The 25,217-nt window shown below is 32.5% G+C and overlaps 1 protein-coding gene across 1 annotated transcript in view; it reads right to left on the bottom strand.

The window, feature by feature from the left end:
• Positions 1-25,217, bottom strand: part of LOC114927898 (disintegrin and metalloproteinase domain-containing protein 10) — a 68,103-nt gene that overhangs the window by 6,920 nt on the left and 35,966 nt on the right. The window contains exons 6-18 of the mRNA XM_085484947.1: positions 7,062-7,305; positions 6,186-6,302; positions 5,263-5,447; positions 3,816-3,956; positions 3,577-3,701; positions 2,708-2,836; positions 2,384-2,552; positions 2,063-2,232; positions 1,501-1,668; positions 1,276-1,400; positions 1,062-1,176; positions 854-988; positions 22-249 (exon numbers count right to left, since the gene is read on the bottom strand). Of these exons, the coding sequence (XP_085341073.1) occupies positions 22-249; positions 854-988; positions 1,062-1,176; positions 1,276-1,400; positions 1,501-1,668; positions 2,063-2,232; positions 2,384-2,552; positions 2,708-2,836; positions 3,577-3,701; positions 3,816-3,956; positions 5,263-5,447; positions 6,186-6,302; positions 7,062-7,305 (2,051 nt within the window). The remainder of the gene's footprint in view (positions 1-21; positions 250-853; positions 989-1,061; positions 1,177-1,275; positions 1,401-1,500; positions 1,669-2,062; positions 2,233-2,383; positions 2,553-2,707; positions 2,837-3,576; positions 3,702-3,815; positions 3,957-5,262; positions 5,448-6,185; positions 6,303-7,061; positions 7,306-25,217) is intronic.

The following is a 25,217-nucleotide window of genomic DNA, read 5'->3' as shown; positions in this document are numbered from 1 at the left end:
TCCTTATGTGAATTGACTTACTTTATTGAACTTGTCAGTGTGGCCACCTTCTTTATGTTTACGATGACGCCTTTTTTCTCTGACCTTTCGACTAAGAGGAAGCTTGGCGCGCACTGCTGGCGGATGCACCGTCACTCCTTCCGCACCCTCCGGCGGAAGTCGCACCGTTTCCGTTGTAGAACTGTGGATTATCGTGACAGACTTCAACTTCAAGTCTGGTCGCTTGCCCAGTAATCTCATGCTGGCCACCTAGAGACAGAGAAATAGTTTGTAAATAAATTTCAATTTACTATTTTTATTTCTTAATTAATTAGTACAAGAATTTAAGAATATACAGGAATACTGGAGATACTATTGCACAAATACATGTATACATCTTTATATAGTGACATATTTATTTTACAAAGTAACAAAAAATCGATACATAATTTACTTTCAAATTTATTATTTCATTTAATAAATAATTAAAGATTACACTTTCTAGCAGCTATAGGGAATTTTTGCTTCTATGTGACATTTCAATTATTTACATATATCTCAGAAATAAACTGCAAATAATACATTATAATGTGAAATAATAAAACAATAATTAATTCCATCTAATAATTATTTTACAGTAAATATTATAGAACTAAAGTATATATACAAATAGTTTACTTTGACATATCCCTACACTTACTCTCGTCACTTTTCATTCTGTTCCGTAACCGTTTCTGACAATAAATAATTCAATCAAATTCATTGTTAATTAAAAATAATGAATCAAAATTAGGAAACTTTGAAATTTGATTTTGGCAATAAATAATAATTATCAGTTCAAGAGAAAATATAGATGTACTATAAATACACGTACCAATAATGATATCGCTGCTAAAATGATCAGAGCGGCGGCATACCAATGTTCGGCGACCCACCGTCTGAAAGTGGCGAGGCTCTCATCGGATAACAAAAGTTTCCTTAAAGTTGCTAATGGGCCACTTGGATCGACCTAATAAAAAATATTTTATTTAACACCAATTGTATCTCTATTTCTACTTCATTTTTTTTTTCATTCTATTTACCTCGCGACATTTTTGAAAGACATCACAGTAGCCGTTGTAATCGTTACACGGAGTTCCCGGTTTTGAGTGCATGTTGGGAATATCATACGGCGGGGAGTTCAAGACGAAAGAAGATCTGTAAAAAAAATTTATAGACGATTAAATCGATCTGTTGATTTATTGAAGAAAATTTTGATTCAAATCCCAAACTACAAAATAATGCGAAACAACATACAAGCATTGATTTTCGCCAGGAACTCGACAACAGAGCTCGCAAGCCTTCGTCGGCGGATCGTTCGGACCTGGTATGCATTGGCAAGATTCCAATCCGTACGCCAAGCATATGCTGCCAGTGCATTCCTTATTATAAAGAAAAATTGTTTGCGTGTAAGATAAATATATCGTATATTTAATAAATAAAACATCTTCTATGTTCTTAAAAAAATTAATTAATATTTACCCCCATAAAGCAAACCAATTCACGATTGCAAATGGTTTTATTGGGCTTGTTAATGGACGGTGGACAATACGGAGAACGACCGTCGCAGAAACTCGCATCGCGGCAGCCATTGTCGTCCCTGCACTTGTCTCCGAAACGGAGATTACACTCGACGGTACAGCACGGACCCTGAAATGGGGGAAGGCAAACAGAGCCGTCGAAATTACATCATGTCGTGCGTGCAGTGCGCCGTATAATCATATTATGCATATCGGTGAATAAATCGCCTAAGGCAAATTTTGCAGAATATCGCTTGAATTAATTCTTTTTGTTTTGCATTTAAACAATTAAATATTTATACACTCTTTTGTCAATTTTTTTAAATAGATAATTGACTGAAATAAACATTGAAGAATTTGTACACTTGCATATTTGATATTTAATATTTAAGAAATTGAAAAGATAGAAACGCGCGACTAGAGTATCTTCGAGTTAAATTTTAAGAAAGAAAAGTTATCCTAAAATTCCCTCGACAATACAATCCAGCTCAAGTTCCATTTTTTCTTGCAAGCCTCATACATACTTGACTAGGACTGCATACGGAGCCTGGTTGGAGCGTGCACGGAGTCTGGTTGGCCGATGGATAACGGCGTTGCGGATGGCAACACGAGTCCCGACAATCCTCTTCCCAGCCGCAGTCGCACTCCTCGCCTTCCTCCACCACGCCGTTACCACACAGCGATATTTGCGGTTCTACGATAAACAATGCAAGCGCCGTCAAGTTATATGGAACAACACAGAATACAGAATAATTGGAGAAGAGCAGATGCGGAGCGTTCGATCAACGTTCGTTTCGTTGCAACGTTAACGATACATCGCGTTGTTCTTCATCTATAAAACTCACCGGTAAAGCATCCCTTCAGCGAGCGTGCCTTGCTGTTGAGCACGGGATTTATGGCGTTCAGGCTGCACGGGCTGAAGCGATTGTTGTTACGCTTGTCACCGCTGGTAGCACGGGCGAACATTATAAAGTTGCCATCCTCGCCGCCCGGTGTACATTGTTCCGGATCGTGCTGGATGCAAAAAGAACAATAAAACATGTGCAGCGCGTTTTGCTCGCGTGTTGTATATTGATGGAATAACATCGCGTATATACATATAATATCTAGCGGAATGTGGAACGTGTGGCGTTTGAAATGCGATTGACGGAAGTGTATATATTACGTACCGGCGAGCCGAAGTTGTGGCCGATCTCGTGAGCCAAAGTAACGTGAGAGACCGCAGGCGGTACGTGCTTCCCGTAATTTAATAGGGTCACTATGCCGGTGTTGAGTGACTTCATGCTGCCGCGGTAATGCTGCAACGTTATTTCATTATCGATTATTTTTCGTTAAACGAACGTTCGGTCAACGACGACGATACGTCGCAATAATAATAATAGTAGTCGATCGAGAATCTAAAACATAAACGTCATCAATCATAGCGCTTTCAGTGGATTAACTAATAAGTCACATACACTACTTCAAATTTCATCGAATTAAATATTATATATATTTTTAGGTTTTTTACAAAATTAATTATTCAATGTAACATATTAAGAATTTAATTTTATAAAAAACCCCAAATGTATAGGATTTTGGTTTTCGGTAGAACTGACTGTTTTTTTCATATGCTGTAGACTTATGACTCAGTCAATTTTATCGGGATTCAATTTCATCTAAGATTTTATATATCAAAAACCCTATATTGTATCAAATTGAATCTTGGTAAGATCAACTGGTTTCCTCATATATTGTAGCTCATGATCTGCTGAATAAAAAATACTATAGGTATAACTAATTTATAGCCAGTCAAACACGAAAAACTCGGGCTCTGTGAGTTGTTTGACTTAATGTAACTCAGTAAGTTATCCAATATTTAGCTTTAATAACTTTAGTAACTCATAAGCTACAACATATAAACAATCAACCAATTCTACCAAAAGCCAAAATCTTATGTATTTGATGCAGGATCCTTTATCGATAAATAAAATAATCATGTTTTAGTTGATAAAAAAATCATCACCGATCATCTTCATCCTTTTTTGCCTGCACTTACCCCGTTCTTTTCACATACACCGCCAGCATTCTTCAGATCGCCCGTCCACGCCAATCCCAGAGTTCCCATTTCAAAGTCCCGATACGTGAACATGTAAGCCAGGCAGAACGCGTCATAATCCTCTTCTATAACGAAGCAAACGTCGAAGCGTTATCAGTTCAATCGGTTTTCCTTCGTTCGAACATATCGACATTGTGTCACACATTGAATTTTAACATGAACAATAATTGTCTTCATACCTGAGAAGAGCTCTAAATATTTCTCCACACCGTAATTGCCCGGGAAACGATAATTAGCATCTTTCAGCGCGTCCTCGCTGTGCACTTTGACACGTTTTATCATGAAGCTGATGTTATCCGGCTGTCCGTCTTGATCGAAGTCTGAAAAAGAAACATGTCACTGTTTGCAAAAACACCGTTATTTCTTATAAACTACACGTATTCATCACGGAACTGAATAATAATTCACTTAAACTCGCGTATTATTCTACTCTCGTTTCTTGCTCTTCACGTTCACGACTCCCATGTGATTACCGTTCTCTGATCCAAACAGAGTAATTTACGTATAATGCAGAACTCAGTGTGTTATACGTAATAGAACAGTATAATAATGAAAATACCATATGTAGAGAAACAAACAGGGAAGTATATATTTTGCAGAGATGTCATAGATGACATGTGTAATAGAGAAGAATAATTTATTAAAATATTTTAAGTATACATGTTAATTTCAATATTGTAAAGAGCTAGAAAAATATGCTTTTAATTGTAATTTCTTTGTATTTAACAATAAATAAAAAAGTCTCCTCCCTTATTATATATTATTATTATTGTTCTTATTATTATTATTATTAACATTAATCAAATGTTTTATTTTACGCAACAAATGTATTCATTCATAAATATGTATGCTCAATATTTAAAAAACTTTAAGAAACTGAGAGACTTAAACATATCGGAGACGCAGGAAAAATTGCATTTTATATTTTACAGCAAACGTTTTATAAGCACAATTCTATTTTTTAAGATTACCCACACATTTGCATCAGAGATTAAAATTTATCTTATATTAACCAACTTTTCAAATTAGATTTGATACTCTTGCAGTGATTATTTTTAGGTGACATATTAAACCGTTATATTACATATAATATACGAACATTCTCTGTTTTCCTTTGTTTATTCTGATTAATTATTCATCTTTTTCGTAAACTAAAGTTTCAACTATAGTTTCATCGTTTTTAGCAATGTACTAAAGTATTAACATATTAAAGCTGAATATAAACAAGAAAAAAATAAAAAGTTTGCCTCGTATACTAATATATGTATAATAAATCCTGCTTAGTAATATATAATGTTTAATTATGCAATGTTAAAACATTAATATATAAATGCAGATTTAAATATCAATAATTAAAAATTGAATAAATAATTCATTTTCTTATGATTATTAATCATGCAACAAAAATTTAAAATTTCAGAAAATTTCCGTATAGTTTTCCGGCACATTTCTCGAGAATGTCTTAAAATTTTCTCGCTTTTTCTTCTTAATATACGCTGGCTACTAAATTAAATTCTTCTGGCGTTTTTCGTATTCCTCGACAGTTTTCAATTTTCCTGGACTTTTTGGACCGGCGTTAAATCATTTTTCTCCAGACGATATATTACTATGAAGAAAAACACTCACCCGTATGTTTGTAGATGGAGTTGACTCTTTGCACGTGCCTCGTCATCACCTCAATACAGGCTTCCTCCGTGCCGTATCGCGCGAAAAACTGATGGTCCGCTTGCAAGTAGAGCATGCAGGTAGTTTTCCGAGGATTTATCGCGCGCTTGTGCAGATGCCTCGCGATCCGATCTCTGTTCCTCGCACTATGAGGAGAGAAGGTCGCTTTTATAGCGCGATGAAAAACGCCATGCTTTTCTCACATCTGAGTTCCTAACTCCGAGCGTCCGCGCTCGTCCGAATTCTATTTTAACTTTGCGATGTTCAATTCCGACTGTGCGACTTTCGTTACCCGGTACCTCACTAATATTCAATTGATCCGGAATAAAATTGACCATAGAATTTCGCATAATGTAAAATGAAAATTGTTGGGCTCTTTCCACGTTTTTTTAATAATTAAATCAATCATTAAAAAAAACTTGTAAGTTATAAGTTGTATTCGAGAACAATAAGAAGAAATATCTATGTTATATATTTATATTTTTTAATATTATCGGCATTGTGCATTTCTATTTTTTTGTATTTTTTTTATATTTTTATAATTTTTTATACTTTTTGATAATTTTTCTTATACGATAAAAGGTATACTGTTTATGTATATCTCGTATTAACAAAATATTAGATGATATATTTAATATTAATTATAGAATAATGTATAAAATAATAAATGTATAAAAAATTAAACAAAAAATTAGTCTTGGTTAAAGAAAAAAATTAAATATAATAAAAACATCATTTACCAAATATTAATTGTGAGAAGCACGTATACTTTTTTAGAATTATTCCGTCATAAATATAGTTTTCGTTATTAATAACATATTATTAACGTACTAAAATCAGAGGAAAGATTCGGCTATTTTTTATTAAAAAATACAAATACTCACGCATCTATGTAATCTTCGTTATTCGTTTCCAATGTTACTTTCGCGTTGTTTTCCCTCGAGTACAGAGCAACGTGTTCGCCGAGTAAGGGCTCGTAGAATGCCTGAGAGTTGTTGTACCTATATCCGAAGAAACAGACAACGTACATCGTGAAGTTTAAATTTACATTTAAAGTTTGCTATATGAAGACTGACATAGAACGCGCATAATATATGATAATCCTAGCCGGCGGGAATTTTCTTACACGTGTCTAAATTATAGCACATTTGCCAACAATATACGCTCTTTTGTCATTTCCCTCTGTGCGAATACATTTTCATGAAATAGAACGGCAAAAGGTACGCAAAATAAAACATCGTAATAAAAAATGTACTTATTAAATCTTTATTTGATTTTAATTATATAAAAATAAGTATATGATAAAATCTGTAAAAAAATTTTCGAGAAATTATTTTACTATTATTTCAATTCATAAGATCGTAATCAAAGTCTTTCATTGATTGTTAATGTACTGTTAAAAAATCGCTCGTAAAATATTAAAACATTTTTAAAACCAGAAATCACACGAACATATGTATGTCCATAACGTCTATCAAAAAGAAAATCAAAAATCGCGTCGTCATAATTCAAGAGAAATCTTCATAAAATAAAATCTAAGAAACTCCGTAAAACATCGTCTCATTTGATCTCCAAACTAGACGTAGCCGACCTGGTTTGACAAAAAAAAAAAAAAAAAAAAAAAAAAAAATACGCTAAACGGAATGGCACGAAAAATCACCCATGAATTTAAAATCCTGTATAATCTAAAAGGAGATTTACGTCGTCGGTCTACATTGATGATCGCCTGCTTACTATTCGAGAAAACGAGATAGACTCACCTATCGAAGGAATCACGAAGAGTTCCCTCTCGATGCAACTGATGACTGGCACACGATGTATGCGGCGGGATGGTAACATCGGAAGTACGATAAGCTATGCTGTGATAGGGCGGCGACGTGTCTTCATTTTTATTCAAATACCTGCTCGTCGGCTCGATGTAATACTCTTCGAATCTGGTCACGACGCTACCGTCGAATAGACCATCTTTCGTAACGACGCCCTGCACCATGGCGCTCTCGTCCTCTGTAAAGAGAAAAGAAAACGACGCCAGTCAATAAGAAGTAAGTAATCGAATTTATCGGGGGAAAAAGAATTTCCACCATCCATTATTCAATAGTGACAATTTTCAATATTTTTATAGAAAAAGGAACAAATCAATCCAAATATGCGTAATCATTAATTTGTAATAAATATTGATCTTTATTGTTTCAAACAATATTAGCAAAATTCGTAAAAGTTAAATTTTCTTTTTTACATATAATATATATTTAGTATCCCTTTTATACATATCGTAAATATACAGTTAATATTTGTTTCATTACTTGTATAAGAGATATATAGATCATGATGCGAGTGGACTTTTTTTTATATTCAAAACACTTCTTCATGGCGATCCGTCTTATTTTAATAACGCTCGCAAAAACCGCTAAATTCATTATTAATAGTTTTTGCAAAGAGGCGGATTCGCGCTGAATGTATATGCGATGTAACCCCGAGCTACCTTTTAAAATCTGCGAAAACACGAGGGCGAACCGCGGTTGCAGGAGACTCGTTCCCACGGTGCATATAAAGTTACCGCCGGGGTAATTATATTTGTAGAAGCCTTTATTCCGTGTCGCCGTGCTTTCATTATTTCTTATGAATTTTTTGCGACTTTGCCAAAGTTAGACAAGGCGCGCAAGACGGAAAAGAAAGAGAGAGAGAGACGCTTGTGTAGTAACTTTTCGAACGGAATTAGAATGGATTGCCAGGTATTTAAGATACGGTGACGAGCCATAACTTCATTTCGCTTTGCGCAATTTCATCTCCATCGGAGCAGCTCGGTTTCCTTAACGAAACGACAGATTTCCGTGAAAATTTCTAGAAATCGAAGTTTGCTGTCGCAGCTATGAGTAAGAAACTTCTTCTACTTGCTTCATTGTGATTGTTAAGCCACGTTCAAATTTTATGTAATTTGAACTACAAAATTAAACACACATTTATTGATAAATAATTCTTTCCTCAGTAAAATAATACTTATAAATAATTAATTTCCGATAAATAAAATAGTGCTCGATGTGCTAAATTTATTGGATTTTTAATAGATTAATTTTAGATAAGAAATTTAAATATGTTCAGTTTTTAAACAATAGCTATGAGTACCCAAATATATTCTATTCTGTTTTCGAGACAGACTGAATCGATGCTGAGATTGTCGTTCAATATGCATACTTTCCTTCCAGTATATTATTGTAAAGACATTGCAGATTGAAAGAGAGAAAAAAGGAGACACACTGAGAAACTTGAATGTAGAAAATCACGATCTCTGAGAATCGCCGCCTCGAAGCGAGTTTGTTTGAGTAAAACACGGGTGGATTCCAGAAATTCCAATCGTCAATCATAGGCGATATTCCGGACTATTACTAGAGAGAAGATAAATCGACTAAAGTGCTATCGCGAAGTCGGAGAAATTTACGGCCGCATGTTACTTCCTACAAGTAATTGTTTGGATCCCTTTGGTTGCTGGCGCCAAGTCGATCCGTAAATTCACCCCTCATAGTAATCGATATACTCTATCTTTTCTGATAAAAGAGACAATCGCGAAAGAGATTTTTATATCGTAATATAATTTGAGTCTTAGCTACATCAAAAGAAAACAATTTACGCTCGGATAAAAACTGCGCGTGAAATAAAATGAAAAAACTAATTATATTACCCTGTTTGTCAATTATGTTAAAATAAATTATAGTTCTCAAAAAAATGGAGACATTAAGTAAAATCTCAAATTCTCATAATTTTAATTTAGATTAAAAATAAAAATGATACGTAAATATATAAATTTAACAAGTAACATATAAATTTAAATATTAAGTAGCGATATTAAATCGAATATTTTATGAAATAATTATTAAAACACACACACACACACACATATTTGATTTGAAAATTAAAATAAGCAATATCATATATCGATGTATTATAAGATATTATTTTAATTGATTTCTAGAAGATTAAAACATTTCTAGAAGATTAAACCAGACTCATTGTAGTCACTTGAATAAATATTAAAATTTTAAATATTTAAATATAACTGTAATATAAAATTCATTTTCGTGTAAATTTGAAACTGAAAGAACCCAGATGACAATGAGAATTAATATCCAGATTTTTTTTTGTGTGTGTGTACATGTAAATCGCTTTTAAAATATTCCAGATTCTTTTTATATTCTTTGCATTTCTTTCTATAATATTCTTTTCGTATTCTATAATGAAATTTTTGGCGAAACTTTAATTTGCGGTGTCATTTTTTTCACAGTTCTTTAACATACTCTTTATATATTTCTATATATAAATATATATCACGCAAAATTTCATTAAACTATCACATAAACTGAAATAAGGTATGAAAATTTTTGTTATTTATATTTGCATTCAGCAATCTAAAAAAAGATCACAAGTTTCAACACTTTCAAACTGCTTACGAAATTCTTGATTAAAATGTACCAAGCAATTTTGAAATATACCGAGGATATTTGCTCCTTTCAAACTGCGAGAACGTCGTCAATTAGAACTTCGGAAGGAAAGAAATGCGCGATATCGAGATGCCTAGCGAATTTCAGATAAAATTCCGTGGTCAATTTTTCTATTAAAAAAAAAAGAAAGAGAAATATCTTTTCTCTCTCTCTCTCTCTTTCTATGGAATTTCCGCGACTAATTCGATCCCATTTCTCGCGATAGCGTAAACGTGAACGGCGATTCCCCGCGGACGAGTTGAACCGTAATCGATGTGGCGACGGCATCTCTTTCTCTCTCGATGGGAGATTGCCGATGAAAAGTAGACCTCCCGCGAGAGGCTCAATAGCGGAGAGAGTAGAGTTTGGACGGAAGATGTGAAAGGGAAGAAAAAGTAAACGCGTAGAAAACATGGAGGGGAAACTAGGCTACCCTCGGATTAAATTCGGACGTCCTGACTTTGACATAGGTCGAGGTCAGATCTTATTCTGACCTGTGCAAATATAACTATTGTAATAACAAATTATATAACCGATATATATCGCATATTTCTCAAGCAATAATTAATGTAGCTCGCAAAAAAATATATTAAAATATTTGAAGTAACTTTTTTTAATAAAAGTATTATTTAACGCTGCAAGATGTATATAATTGTATGCGCTTCGTCGATTTGGATATTTCAAAATATATAAAAAATAGATACAAAGTTTCGCTCGTACATTGAAAAACAAAAAGTGATCAATGCAAGGCCAACTATCGAGCAATTATTCAAACTGTTCAATCAAATAACATTTATTTCATATATAAATTATTAATAATGAAAATACTTATTTAGTCAGCTCTTTTAATTTTTAATGATGACACAAGACAGAACCAACAATATAAAAAGACAGCTCATTTTGAACTCTTTTTGCGTTAATTTTAATATTCAATGATTGTAACTTAATAATTTATATATGAAATAAATGTTATTTGATTGAACAGCTTGAATAATTGCTCGATAGTTGGCCTTACATTGATCACTTTTTATATAAAAAATGTTTTATGCTTCATTTTTCACTGCTCTTGACGTAGCAATAATTATTTTATTAATGAAATATTTAATTACAGTTCAACCATGCATTTTATTGTCAAATAAATAATTTATTATATGTATATATCATTTTTAAAAAAGTGAGTGAAAAAAGTGAATCAACAATTTACAAGCAATAGTCTAGCATCCGCGCTTTTAATAGCATTTCATCTGGGCTTTTTTCACGTTTGAGAGCTCAAAGAGAAGAACGCAGCTTAATCTCTAGCGAACGAGCATGAGAGTTCACGCAAGTGAGAGAAGTAAACGGAAGGAAATTCTTTTACCAAAAAAGACAGATGAAGATAAACAGAGAAAACGCGATCATTAAATGGTAATTAACAAATACATTAGGAAAATACTAATTACACCCAGGACGATCGTATCAACGTGGCATTAAAGCGAGGAATAAAATCAACGAACATCAAGGGTGAAAAGAAACAGGTAGAAAGAATCTGGAAACCTTTTGCATTGAGGTAGAAAGAATGTTTTTCTTCGATGACGGAGGACCGAGAAAGATGAAGATAAACAAAATATAGTGTAATTAGGTGATAATTAATAAATATCTTAAAAAAGCACTGATTATATGTACAAGATAAAACTTATAAATGATTAAAAACGAGCAAGAATGTAAAAAAAAGTATGAGAAAAAAATTAAAAGAATTTATTTCTTTTATGAAGAAGAAAAAAGAAATAATGTTTGATATAATCGTATGATAATTATTAAATTTATAAAAAATATATACATTGATAATAACCGTATAAGAACCGTACTATGTAGCGTATATCTTAAATTATGCGGCAATAATAGAAAGGATAGAAAGAAATCATAAAGAATAAAAGGAATATGGTAATTTTGGAAAGAGCACACTACATTATTTCTTTCCTATAATAATTTCTTTCCCGTCAAGAACGAACAAGAAGATAAATGCAAGGAACGTGGAAATTAATGAACATATTAGGGAGAATTGCGATTACAAAGCGAAAAATATGAATGCTGAAGCAGGCATATGAAGCGGGAGTCATATAAGGGTAGAAAACAACATGAGCGAATGAAGAATGAACAAAAGTACGGGGATTACAAAAACTGTCCGCGTATGACCGCCAGCAGTGTACCCTTTTGATAGCTTTTGGCCGGAACCACTAGACTGCCGGCTGCTCGAGAGGGAAAAAAACAGAAAGGAAGAATCTGCGTCCTGCGGCTTAATCGAGTCTCATCCCGACGCGACAGTTTGGACAGGCGTAAAGCGGATAAAGTAGATCGCGCACGTCAACCGGGGAAAATAAAGAAAAATTGATACAAAAATATATAGGACACGCGTTAGACCGCGAGATATGCGGAAATAAATAGAGAAAAAGTAAAGTACGATGAAACGCGGGCACATGAAACTTTTGATTGTCACTTCGTTGCAAGCATCGCGAAATTTTACATCAAAATTTATAATTACTAAAATACAGCACTACACGCGCGCTATTCTTCGATTTTATGTCAAAAAGAATACTTGCAAACATATAGTTTGTTTTAACTAGATTAATATTTTTTGACAGAAATCAGCTGATACCTGTCAAAAATATTGTGATTATTATTTGACAGAAATCAGCTGATAACTGTCAAAAATATTTTGACAGTTATTATTTGACAGAAATCAGCTGAAAACTGTCAAAAATATTTTGAGTTATTATTTGACAAAAATCAGCTGATAACTGTCAAAAATATCTTGGCATATTATTTGACAGAAATCAGCTGATAACTATCAAAAATATTTTAAGTTATTTTTTTTATATATTTTTTCTCCCTTAAAAAACTCCAACAATGAATTACCTAACAAAATGAAAAAATTATACACAGTTGCATAGACGACATGTAATTTTCGAAATCATGAAACTTCATCTGACTACAAAACTGCTATTTCGCGAACTTCCATTTTCGCGCGACGTCGTTCGAACATATATTATACATATGTAGTGCTTTTATGACGCGTATGTTATATTGACCAGATCTCGCCTTGAGTGCACCGACGCGATAGAAATCGCGGTGTTAAACTCGCGTCACAATCCGCTGCCGACGCATTGTACATACGTGCACAACCGTATTCCGGCTGTGGTGTATACTGGCGATTTATCAATTATTCATCGCGGCGTTCCGCGCGTTCGCGAAACATTATTCAGCGCGGTTGCAATAGTCAAATTACACGTTTACACGGTTTTACACGCCGACGCAAAAGACGAGAGTAATACTTCTCTCTCTCTCTCTCCTCTCTCTCCCTCTTTCCAAAAAATCAACTTCAGACGTATAATTCGGGGGAAAGAAGCTAATCAAATCGAAACGAGGGATTGAATATAACAGATAAGAGAGAAAAAATCGCGCGAAAAAAAAGCAGGTATTAAAGAGATGAAAACATTTAATTCATTTATATGATGCTAGCAATAATGGCATTGCTTTCAATTTTTTATAAACTTCGAATGTATTATAAATATAAATATTATATATAAATAATAAGATCTAAAATATTATATAAGATATATAAATGAAAATATAGAAAACGTGTCATTTATTATTTTATTAATTAGAGATTCCTAAAATAGATTCAAAAGTCTTATGTCCAGCGTGAAAAATACTTGAATATCCATTTAATAAGTTATTTATTCAGATTAACATTTATGTAAATCTCTCTGAATTGAATAAATCGATAGAAGAACCCAGCACAAAAGTGGGAGAGAGAGGATTCTAAAAATTGACTTCCTAAAATAATTTTGAAGGAAAAGAACCACTTAAGTCTGAATGATTGTAAGAGCCGAAGTGAATAGAGATAAAGAAAGAAAGCGTATACGTGTGAATGTGTAAGTGAGGGCTAAATTCCCCCTGGGCAATATTTCGAATAGGGTGAGAGAAAAAGAAAGGGAGACATATATACAGAGAACGCGAGAGAGAGAGAGAGAGAGAGAACGAGCGTAGGAGGAACATTTCGAGAGAGAAAAAAAACCGATAAAGGCGAGATACACAAAAAGAGAAAGCTATCGTCGATAATTAATGAATTATTCATGTTCGAATTCGTTTTTATCACGCATTGTAGCGTGTTTTCGTTCATACTTATTCATCGACGGGCTCGTCCGACGATTTGGTGCTTCCGCGATAAAACGTTCTCGTTGGCTAGCAGCCGTTTGAGAGCGCGATTTAATAGACTCTCCTCTCGTCGCCGATCAATTCAGCCCGAAATTCAAGCCTTGCGTTCTGCATTTTTCAAACTTAATACGTTCGAATTTGACGCTCCCTCGGCAGAACGTGATGAAGAGTCCCAGTCGCGATTTTTTTTCCAACTTCGATGTAATATCGCATATGTTATGGTTATAAGCTATCCCGCTAATTAATCATTGTAAATAGGATATAACAGCGAACAACTGTCGCAAAATACTATCAGCGTGTATAAGAGATAAAAAATGATTAATTTCCATTGAATTTGTTTGCCAAGTGCGATAAAATAATTATTAAATCATTTAATTTCAATGACCTACGCTTAATATAAAAATGATATTAATGTATGAAAAAGCTTGTATCAAAAATAAAACAGGAAATTAAAATGTAGCACCATTATTATTTCGCATGGCAAGATGTAGCGAGATTATCTGCCGCCGGCGGAGGAGAGAACAAAGCAACGTCAGAAAGATGCGCAAAACGCGCATCTCTCTCGCATCTAGAGATGCTTAATTCTCGCAGGAGGATCCGCGTAGCAAGCGAAGCATTTGGCTCGGTGTAATCCCGAGAAGTAGTAAAGCGGATCTATGAAAACGGAGCGACCGCCCTAATCGGAGAGAAAAAGAGAAAGTAAAAAAAAATTTTTTTTTTTCAAATTAAAGAAAAGTCGAGAGAGAAAAAGAAACAGGGTGTCCAGCAGACTCAATGAAAAAAATTCCCTGACCTTTTTAAATTTTCCAAGACCAGAAATTAATTTTTTCCCTAACTTTTTAGTGTTATTTTTTAATATAAAAAATGTAATCAATTATACAATCTGCATTATGTACGATAATCGAAACAAACATATCACTATAAACTATTATTTAAATAATCACCTTTTTTATTCATATTACATCAAATTTTTTAGTTTTGTCTTTATCAAACCCATTGAAATGAAAACACGCGACGATGAAAATATAAATTAACGAACACGCTGTAGATGAATCGATTTTTAATAACACAGGAAATTAGCATGCTGGGAGTGAAGGAAAAATTTATATCGATTTAATAAAAAATTTCAAATTATTGAGACAAATGTAGAATAATGTGAAAAAATCCAGATAAGTAGTAAAATTTCCTGACTTTCCCCTGACAATTCCAGATTTATAAAATTCCCTGACAATACTCGGTTTTCCAGATTTTCCTGAGCGCTAAACACCCTGTTTTACTTATTTTTAAAATATATAGTTTCTTGAAAAATGGCAATAATATTACTTAAGGAGGAATGTCGATATTTAATATTAATATAAAATAATTAGTAATTGAAATTAAAATATATAAGTCAAGAATTTAAAAAATTTCCAATCAAATCAGAGTCTAATAAACATATATATATATATATATATATATATATATATAAAATTCATTTAAAATAATCATACATGCAATCTAAGGAAAAATCAGATGCGGTCGCAGTAGTAAAATTTCCTGACTTTTCCCTGACAATTCCAGATTTATAAAATTCCCTGACAATGCCTGGTTTTCCAGATTTCCCTGACCGCTAGACACCCTAAAGTATAATGCGAAAGAGAGAGAGAGAGAGAGAGGGAAAAAAGATGGAGAAAAGGGGATGCACGGGATGTGCGATCCGGAAAAGTGCAGCGATAAAAGGGATGAGACGAAAAGACGCGCTCTCAAGCGCGGAGAGAGAGATGAAGAGGAGAAGAGAGCAGTGTGTGTTCGAGGAGGTTCGCGAGGAGCTTTCACGGAGGAAAAGCTCTCTCGGACTCGTTAGTGGAAAAATCCAATTTAGAACGCTGAACGGATCGGTTCGGTCGTGGCGCGTTCGACGCGTTCGTCGATTCGCGACAGCATGCAACAATGCTACACGCACGAGAAAGCGCGACCGAGTTACGCTTTATCGATCAACAATCGGATTATGGCAGCGGAGCGACGATCGCATTCATTTGAATCGACATGACTTAGCTAGCGTCCAGTCCAATTTTCACACGCGAAAATCGAGAGAGAATTTGTTTTTTTCCACTTTCGCGTATTTTTTTTTGCTTCCTCGAAAATTTTTATCCAGAACGCGCTATATAAATAAAATTTAGAAATAGAATATATATTATATAAATACACGGAGAGAATTTTCTCTTAGAAATTTACCCTGGTAAAATTTACTATATGTACATATTCATATTTTTGTGGTAAATATTAATTAGAGAAACTCTTATAAAATTCTTCCAATATCATATTGTCCTATGATTACTATGATTTTCAAAGAAAATGCTCTCTGTGTACATATATAAAATATAACAAATAAAATTTTCATTAATTAATTAACGTAATCTATTATTGACAATTCTCTCTCAAATTGGCAGATTTTGTGCAAAACAAATTATTATCTTGAAGTTTAGGCAATTTATTGCCTTCGTGTGTGTACAGAGATTAATTCAAAAATTCCGATTCTAGACTATTTTTGTTGTGGTGTAAAGTTACCAAACATGATAAAATTATTTCTATACAAAAGCGTAACAACAAACTCTCTTTTTTATTTTTATTCCTTTCGCGCTTTATATTCTAATTCGTTTGGCGCTCTGTTTAACTTCGATTCTCCCGTAAAAGCGCGGTACATATGGATGGCCAGTTTTGGTTCCGATCGTACAAAACGTAGACATAGTGAAAACTCGCGCGATTGCGTCGAAATACGCAGTGAAAATCGCGGCTCTGCAAAGTGGTCTTTTATCGGTGGTTCTTCGCACATATGCTCGCATTCGCAGAGGGATATGAAGCAAATAGTACTTGAATATCAAATTGTTTCGCGCAATCCGATTACAATGTCGAGGACCATCTGCTATACGGTGCAATGTTTGACAAAATTTGAGACAAAGAAGCTATTTTAAATGCACAAGTCTAATTTTGAGAGTTGCACTTTATCATTTTTCATCCGCCTCATTCATATAAATATCAAATTACAAAATAATTTCGACACACTTTTTATAAAAATTTTATTTAAAAAAGTTGTAATTTACGTTTTGTTAAACCTCAAACGTATATGTAACAATTTAATTTGAAGTTGTAGTTCTGCTCTCAATTTTCTTTCTAATTTTATAAAAAAATTGTAGTTAAATAATTCAATTTGACTACAATGTCAAGGGTTAAAAAATCTGCTACGGTGTAATGTTGGACAAAGCTTGAGACAAAAAAGTTATATAAGCCATGTATTTTAAATTGCATAAGTAATTTTGAGAGTTGCACTTTATAATTTTTCATCCGTCTCATTCACAGAAACATCAAATTGCGAAATAAATTTTAACTTATTCCTTTTTTAAAAAATTCTATTTAAAAGTAATTTACGTTTTGTGAAACCTCAAACGTATATGTAACAATTTAATTTGGAGATGTAGTTTTGCTCTCAAATTTTCTTTCTAATTGTATAAAAAAATTGTAGTTAAATAATTGAAAAAGTCAAACGATGATATATAACGTAGTAAATCATCACTATCGTATTAAAAATATTGCGCCATATATCTAATTTTTTTCAAGATATATATTACTATCTACTGTCGTAAATAACTCTTCCTTAAACCGTCCCCAATTTCCCATGCAGCAATCTCTTTGAGATTGAAAAGCATATCGTAATTTTCTCGTCTTACTCTCGTCGACCGATTTATGTCTCGCATAAAATGCTAGATGTAGCCGCTCCATTAGCGTACTCATCTAATCTATTTTTATATTTCTGAGAGTTAATTATAAATCCTATAAAGAAAGAAAAAGAGAGAGAAAATGTATTTTTAATTAATTCTTACTATAGGATTAATAAGATTGTTCAATTAAACTAAAATTAATTGCTCCGTATATGATATTATGCGCTTATATTAAATATGCAAACGTATCGAAAATTTCTTCGCTTTGTCTTGCAAGATTAACGTAATCGAGAATAGTACTTTTGATAAATATTGCGACACTTAGTCTACTAAGCGCTGCTTAATTCTTGATTGACCTATTGCGAGTTAATCGCACGGAATAATTGTTGACATTATTCTCGCGTAATACAGAGGCACAAAATCACACATGTTCCTACGAGTAAATATGTCTACATTCTACGTACTTGACGTTCTTGCTGATTTGCGAATATGTCCCGATTATTGATTTTAATATTTTCTTTATTTTGACAAATAAAGAAAATAGAAATGCATTAAGCATAAGATAAGACAAGACAATAGATAAAGATAAGACAATGGAATTAGCTAGTTTAATTATATCTCGAAAATTTCGCGATTCGTAATCATAATTATGCATGTAGATATTAAAAGCTAAAGATGTATTAATTTATTTTTATTTTTGTAATCATATATGCATGCATATAAAATTTTGAATACTTTTTGAAGTATTTAATCCAATATTGGTATAATTAATTTGTATAATTATTTTATATTCCAATTATAGATTAAAAAGATTTTATTTAATATAGAAATCATTCCAGATAGTATCGATGTAGAATATTTAAACTTTATTAATTATTCGCTAATCGACTTTAAAATGACATTTATTGCCAATTAACGACATCTACAGCAGAAAAACATCTCATTTATAAATGTATGTTACCGCTATTAATTATGCAACTTCTTTTCATTCTAATGAGCCATCGTGAGACAGTAATACGTATCATTTATTCATGTTAATACAAAATTAACGCTACTTATTATTGCCACATCGATAATCACAATTGCAATCACAACTGATTCAGTAGTAGTAAAACAGAAACGCAATCCAATAATTTGAGTGATATAAATAAATAAATAAATAATATATATATATATATATATATTACATTATTATTGCATTTGTATTCTTATACAAATAAACATAAAGTTAATGTTTATATATTTATAAAAATAAATTTGAAATAAATCGTATTAGACAGATTTGACTTGCCTTTTGATTAAAGGCGACGTTCATTCTTTCGATACTCCTGCTTGTTTTGATTAATCGACTCGCAAGCAAGGAAAGCGATGCAATCTCACGCGACGAAACTAGTTATTGTTTTTCTCGATTCTCGACACTCTCGGAGTACCGAAAGTAATAAATATTCCGCTCTTGATCATCGCGGCAAATTACGAACCCGAACGCGCACAGACCATCGATATATCGACGAGCACACGCCGGCTAGTTTGTTAATTGACTATTGGTATACATGTCATTAAATCGGCTTAAATTACATTGCAGACGGAAAAATCTGACCAACCATCTCGAATTCGTATATTCGCGTTTTCGAGTATTTCGGCCTGTTTAAAATTTTTTTTAAATCCTTTGATTACGAGTTTTAAATAGTTTGACGTAGATTTATTACATTATTGTATATATTTGTATCGGTCAGAAATAAAAAAAATATATTTGCAAATATAAAAGTAAAAATAGTTATTATAATTTTAAATACTTTAGTATGGTCAAAGATATATAAGAACTGTTTCAAAAAAATAAGAATAAAAAATTATTATTATGTAATTACATTAAAGACTATTTTGTTCTCTTTAAAAAATAATTTTTACTTCTCAAAATAAGCATAGCATTATTAATACGCTTTCAGTTAGTATTGTCTGATAGCATTGTCTATTATTTTAAAGCTTCAGTAAAAAGAAAATCTGCTTTCAAAGCAAAAGCAGAGGCGGGAATAAAAGTGGATAAAAATGAGCCGCAGCGCGTCTGTCAAAAAATATCGCGTAAAAGCGGAGGTTTATTTAAATGCGCGAATTTTACATACGATGATTTGCAAAGAGCGCATTTCGGAAATTGCATTTTCTTTTATCAGCACTTGAGCATACTTGATAATAAGCGAAATCTCGATAACTTGATAATTAGAGTAGCCATAATTATAAACTCGCATTCCTTTGTCCCCGTAATTTGTCGCCCTCGAATGAAAAGCGAGATATTCCGCTTATGAATATGTCGAGACAAACTGGCGACCAGCCAGGACTTTCATCCTACGATCGTGACTAATCTCACCTAACTTACTACCCTTTCGCGTTCTAGTTGCTGTGTCAGAATTCTTAGTAAATCATATCACTTAATCAAGCACGCGTTATGATTTATTCGCGTGTTATTACAAAAAAGAAATTACGAAAAAATTCTGTGCCCCATTAAGAATTCTCTAATTACACAATAACTCCAAAAATATTTGACTAAACAAATATAAGAGAAAAATAAAATTAATAGAATGTATTATAAACTGAATTATAAACTGTTTTATAGAGAAAGAGTATGATATATGTTTTAATAATTATTCAATTAAGAGATCAACAAAAAAATATATATATATATATATATATTTTGTTAGCTTAATTTGTCATCTGTCAACATCTGCGTGTTCTCTATTCAGGATCAAATAGAATTAAAGAATTAAAACATCACAGCATAAAACAAAAACAAGTTCTTTCATAATAATAAACATTAATAGCGTGCAGTGTACGAGCATAGGAGAATTACATACCTGTAGTTTAAGCAAATTGAAACTTGAGGAATTTACGTAAAAATCTAAACCTTCTATACAGGGTGTCCGGTAACTAACGGATCAACGATTACAAATGGATTCTTTGGTCAATTTGGGAACGATTTTTCCTCAGCGAAAATGTCGAAAAAGGTCATCATTTTTTACAACTTTCCAATATTTGTCATTATGTATCTTTATAACTAAGCCTCAAATTTAAATTTTATTATAGTAAACTCTACCTGAAATTAACTGAAGAATGTAATTATGTTAGACTTTTAACTTCAAAACGTTTAGTTTTCAAAAAACCCATTTTTTTCAATCGCTTATAACTTGAAAATTATTGACTTCTCAACGTTTTTGCTAAGGAAAAATTGTCTCCAAATTGGCCAGAGAATCCGCCCTTAATCATTGGTCCGTTAGTTACCGGACACCCTATATATCTAATGACAGGCGATTTTTATTTCAGCATAATTCTGCGGATTAATTATCAAGATGTTAAAAAAATAAAAATATCAAGAGAAAAAAAACTCTGCATTATTCAAATATACTGTATAAAAATATAATGCACAGCATTTATAAACTCTCATAACTCTGTGACCTGATACTAAAATAAATAAAAGATTATTTACTAAAAATAAAAGATCTATTATGAACTATTACTACTGCTCTACTAACCACTCTGAATAAACAGATAAAAAATGAATAAATAAATGAACAATCGCTATCACAAATAAATAGAAAGAAAAAATTATCCTATATAATTATACTCTAAAAATGTAAACGTAATATGATTTCTAGAAGTGGAAAAGATTTTTCTAATATGTACAAGTAACGACAGAACAAATATATAAGTATACAGAGTTATATTAAACATAGAACATGATAATATTTAAAAAAATAAAAACAACACTGAATACTTTTTATATTAAATCCGGATTAAAACAAAGAATTTTATAAAAATATAATAATACTCTTCAGACATCCTTGCCTTTTCTTCTAATCGGATATTAATCAACCACAACCTAAGTTAAGTGCACACGCTTACACAAATGCAGAGCAACAAATTTTGCAGATATTATAGCTTTTGTGTCAGCGAATTCGTCGAGAGAAATTAGAATCATTTCGACTGTGAAGTTAGCGTCGAAGAGGCTTTCCTTCATCAGGGGAACAAAGCGGCGAGCAAACGTTTCGGCAAATATATCGTCCGTTAAAGAGTTAAACTCGCCGCAAACCCGTGGAAACAATGGCCATCGCGGTAAGTGCATTTTGTGCTAGGAGAGAGAGATTGCACGGCGCATTTCGCCGTTCGTGTTGTCGCAGTTCGAGTGCCGTTCTGTCGCGTTCTCCGATGCCAAGAGACGAAATACGCCAAAATATCGTTATAGCTATTACAAGAAAGAGAGAGACAGAGAACACATCAGGGTGCGAAGAGAAGACGGGATTGGCCTACTTTCCAACGAGGCTATATACCCCCGAAGGAGCACGGAAGAACCGACATTATTCGCGGTACTTCGAAATTTCGTCTATTGGGAGACGACGCAGGATTCTCCACCGACTATGACAAATGGCCCGGCAATTTTTGCGTCTCGTAAACCCTCTGATCGATTCGCAGACACCACCGTCGTTCTTGCAACGCGAATATATAGGTATAGCGAAGCGGTCTATTTCAAAGAAAGAATGTTGTCCGATGCATAGCAAGGTGACGGAATCGCTTATCAAATCGTTATATACAGGCTGTTTCTTCAACATATGTATGTCAAAAATTCAACGGGTGATTCCTTGGGTCGTTTTATGAAAATTTATACCTCGAATAATTTTTCGAAAATCGCTTCCTTTCGAAGATACAGAGCGATACAAACTTAGAAGAAATAGAATATTTTTTATTTATGGTAACAAGAAATGATAACAGAATGAGGATACGTTACACATTCTGGCATCATATATCATATGATATCGCCCTGTATCTTCGAAACGAAGCATAATTTTCAAAAAATCATCTCAGACGTATAAATTTTCATAAAATAACCTAAGGAATCGCCCCTTGAATTTTTGACATATGTTTAAGAAACAGCCTGTATATATTCTTTATTGATATTCTGAGTTTATTCTGTTGATACCAATATAACTTTGTTACGTCAAAGGTCGAAATTAAACAAACTCTGTGACTTTAACGAATATTTAATTATAATTAAAGAAAATAATCGATCACTTAATATTTTAAATTTAAAACGTTTCAGCGTCACAATTACATTGTTAAATTCTATAAATTTTTAATTGTAATTAAACGCGAAATGCAATAGTTCAAAAAAGACGAAAATAAATACAATCCAGAAAAGATCAAATATATTTGTTATAAATTTACAAATTTAAATGTATTAAAAGTTTAATACTTTAAAGATCTATGTAATAATGAATCTATTATTAATATGTATTTGTTATTTAATAAATAATTACGGATAAATTTGAAATTGTATAATAAATATATGTATAATACTCTCTAAATCGGTCTTAATATTATCCTATTATAAATAAACTATTAATCAGTAAATTTAATTCGTGTTAAATCGTAATCGATCGATTCTGTTAAAATATTAAAACGTATTATTGTAAATATAATTATATTCAAAAAAATAGTATATACAAATTTAATATTCAATATTTCTATTATAAAAACAGAAAAAAGTGTAAAGAGAAATATTTGTAAATTTCTTCATTATAATTAAAAGCATAAATTCTTTTGATATTTTTGACACTCCTCGCTTGTAAGAAATACTACAGCATACTACAGATACTTCATATTAGAAAGGTGAAGAAAAAATTTAGTAGGAAACTTTTATATTTAACTCAGAAAACTTCTACATTTAACTCAGGACTTGTCGTAAAAGACATTAACATTCAAAAGATTTGTGGTCGAGAGTAAGATTTGTTTGGCGGATATTTAAACGAGCGCGCTTTGTCCGTAATTGAATTTTAAGTATTACAAAACTCACGACACACCCAACCCTTTGTTTTGCGCGAATAAATACAAATACTTGAAAATTCATTATCCTTTTTTTCTATTTTTGCTCGAAGAAAAAAACAAAATGCATAAGCGGATTATCTCGCATCCATCGCACTTCATTTTCTTCTTATTCATAGAGTCTTTGATTAATCTAATGTCGATTTGCTTAACGATAATTCAATCGGTAACAAAAACATTTTAATACATTAATTTCTTTCAGAAATTTAAATGTGCTTATTTTAGCACTGTAAGTTACACAGTAAAGAATATCGAATAAAAGATTACGCGCAGTTTCATAAATTCCAAGAAAAATAAATATATAAATAATGATATATCTCTTCCCCATATAAGAAATCTTGAAGATATATTTCTCAATTATTTCACTGAAAACCTAATTTCGCGTTTTGATCTCAATAACAAACGTAATGATACGACTCGAGCATAAGACGATAAAATCCGTACTTTATCAGCGTAATATCTCGCAGGCCGATGTATAAGTTTGTGCTCGTTCTCGCGAACTTTTCAAGATGATTACTCGCTAATGGTACCGAGGATTCTCCATTATCGTGAATCGGAAATCGAGTGTCCCCGGGTATGCAATTACACGCGCGTATACCGTCAATTAGGCAAGTTTAATCGCTAATCGGATTATCGTCGATACGCGTTATCCTGGACCACTGCCCCGGCTATCAGGCCCGAGCCAACCCAGCTGGCGGATTTCGGTGGTTTGTTGGCCGTTTACAATGCGCGCGCGGACGCGAATACGCCAAAAAGTCAAACTAATTTCATTGCCGCGCACTACGTGTAATTACTAATTTCGAGTGACGCGCGGTTGCTTGATCAATTCAATGCCAGCCACTCTAAATACAACCCGCGCCTATGTCGCGAATCGTTATATCGCCATTTAGCGTAACAATTACCATAATACGGTCCGATACTGCGACTATAATGATCTTCGCAATTATTATTATATCGTAGAATTTGGAAGATTTTTTAGGCTTTCGAAATTTTCTCCTTTAGCTTTAACATTCTCTAACATCTTTCAAGCGGTTTTTTTATTCTGCCCAATTTTCTTGATAACATTCTGCGATTTATCAAGGAAACGATTTTTAATTGACACTTGATAAAAGAATCGAATTTTATACGAGAAATAAATTTTATTTTAAAATTAGCGATGTGTTAATATGCGATAAAGTAGAAAGAAGTGACATAGAATCTCAATTATTTGTCGAAATAGACTCTAGTAGACTCGTTTAGATTTTGGAAGAGGAATAAATTTTCCCAATTTTATCGGTTTTTCATGAAAAGTGACAACTCTGTTTCTGATATATGGTGACATGATATCGATACATGTATAATAATACGTTGTTCTGAATATATCTTGTCACTCAACCTTTTTCGTGCAGAAAAAATATTTTACAGATAGAAGATATAAGTTGATTAATGCAAAAAATATTTATATATTTATATATATAAATAATTTAACAAGTTTTCCAATAAAAAAATGTTATGCATTGAAGATAAATTAGTTTTTCTGCACATTAATTCATTTCTATAATAATAGATCGTGATTTGTATCCTACTTTTCTAATATCTTGCAAAAAAGCATAAAAACAGTAATACAAAACGTTTTATCACGATTTCGAAATAATCTATAATGTTGAATCCTGCAAACTAAAATATAATTTAAAGCATATTAAAGACAGAGAGA

Source organism: Nylanderia fulva, unplaced genomic scaffold (assembly GCF_048542155.1).
Source record: "Nylanderia fulva isolate GAGA-0341 unplaced genomic scaffold, ASM4854215v1 Scaffold33, whole genome shotgun sequence".
Classification (NCBI taxonomy): domain Eukaryota; kingdom Metazoa; phylum Arthropoda; class Insecta; order Hymenoptera; family Formicidae; genus Nylanderia; species Nylanderia fulva.
Note: the sequence above shows the minus strand (reverse complement) of the source record. Positions and strands in the feature narration are given on the sequence as shown.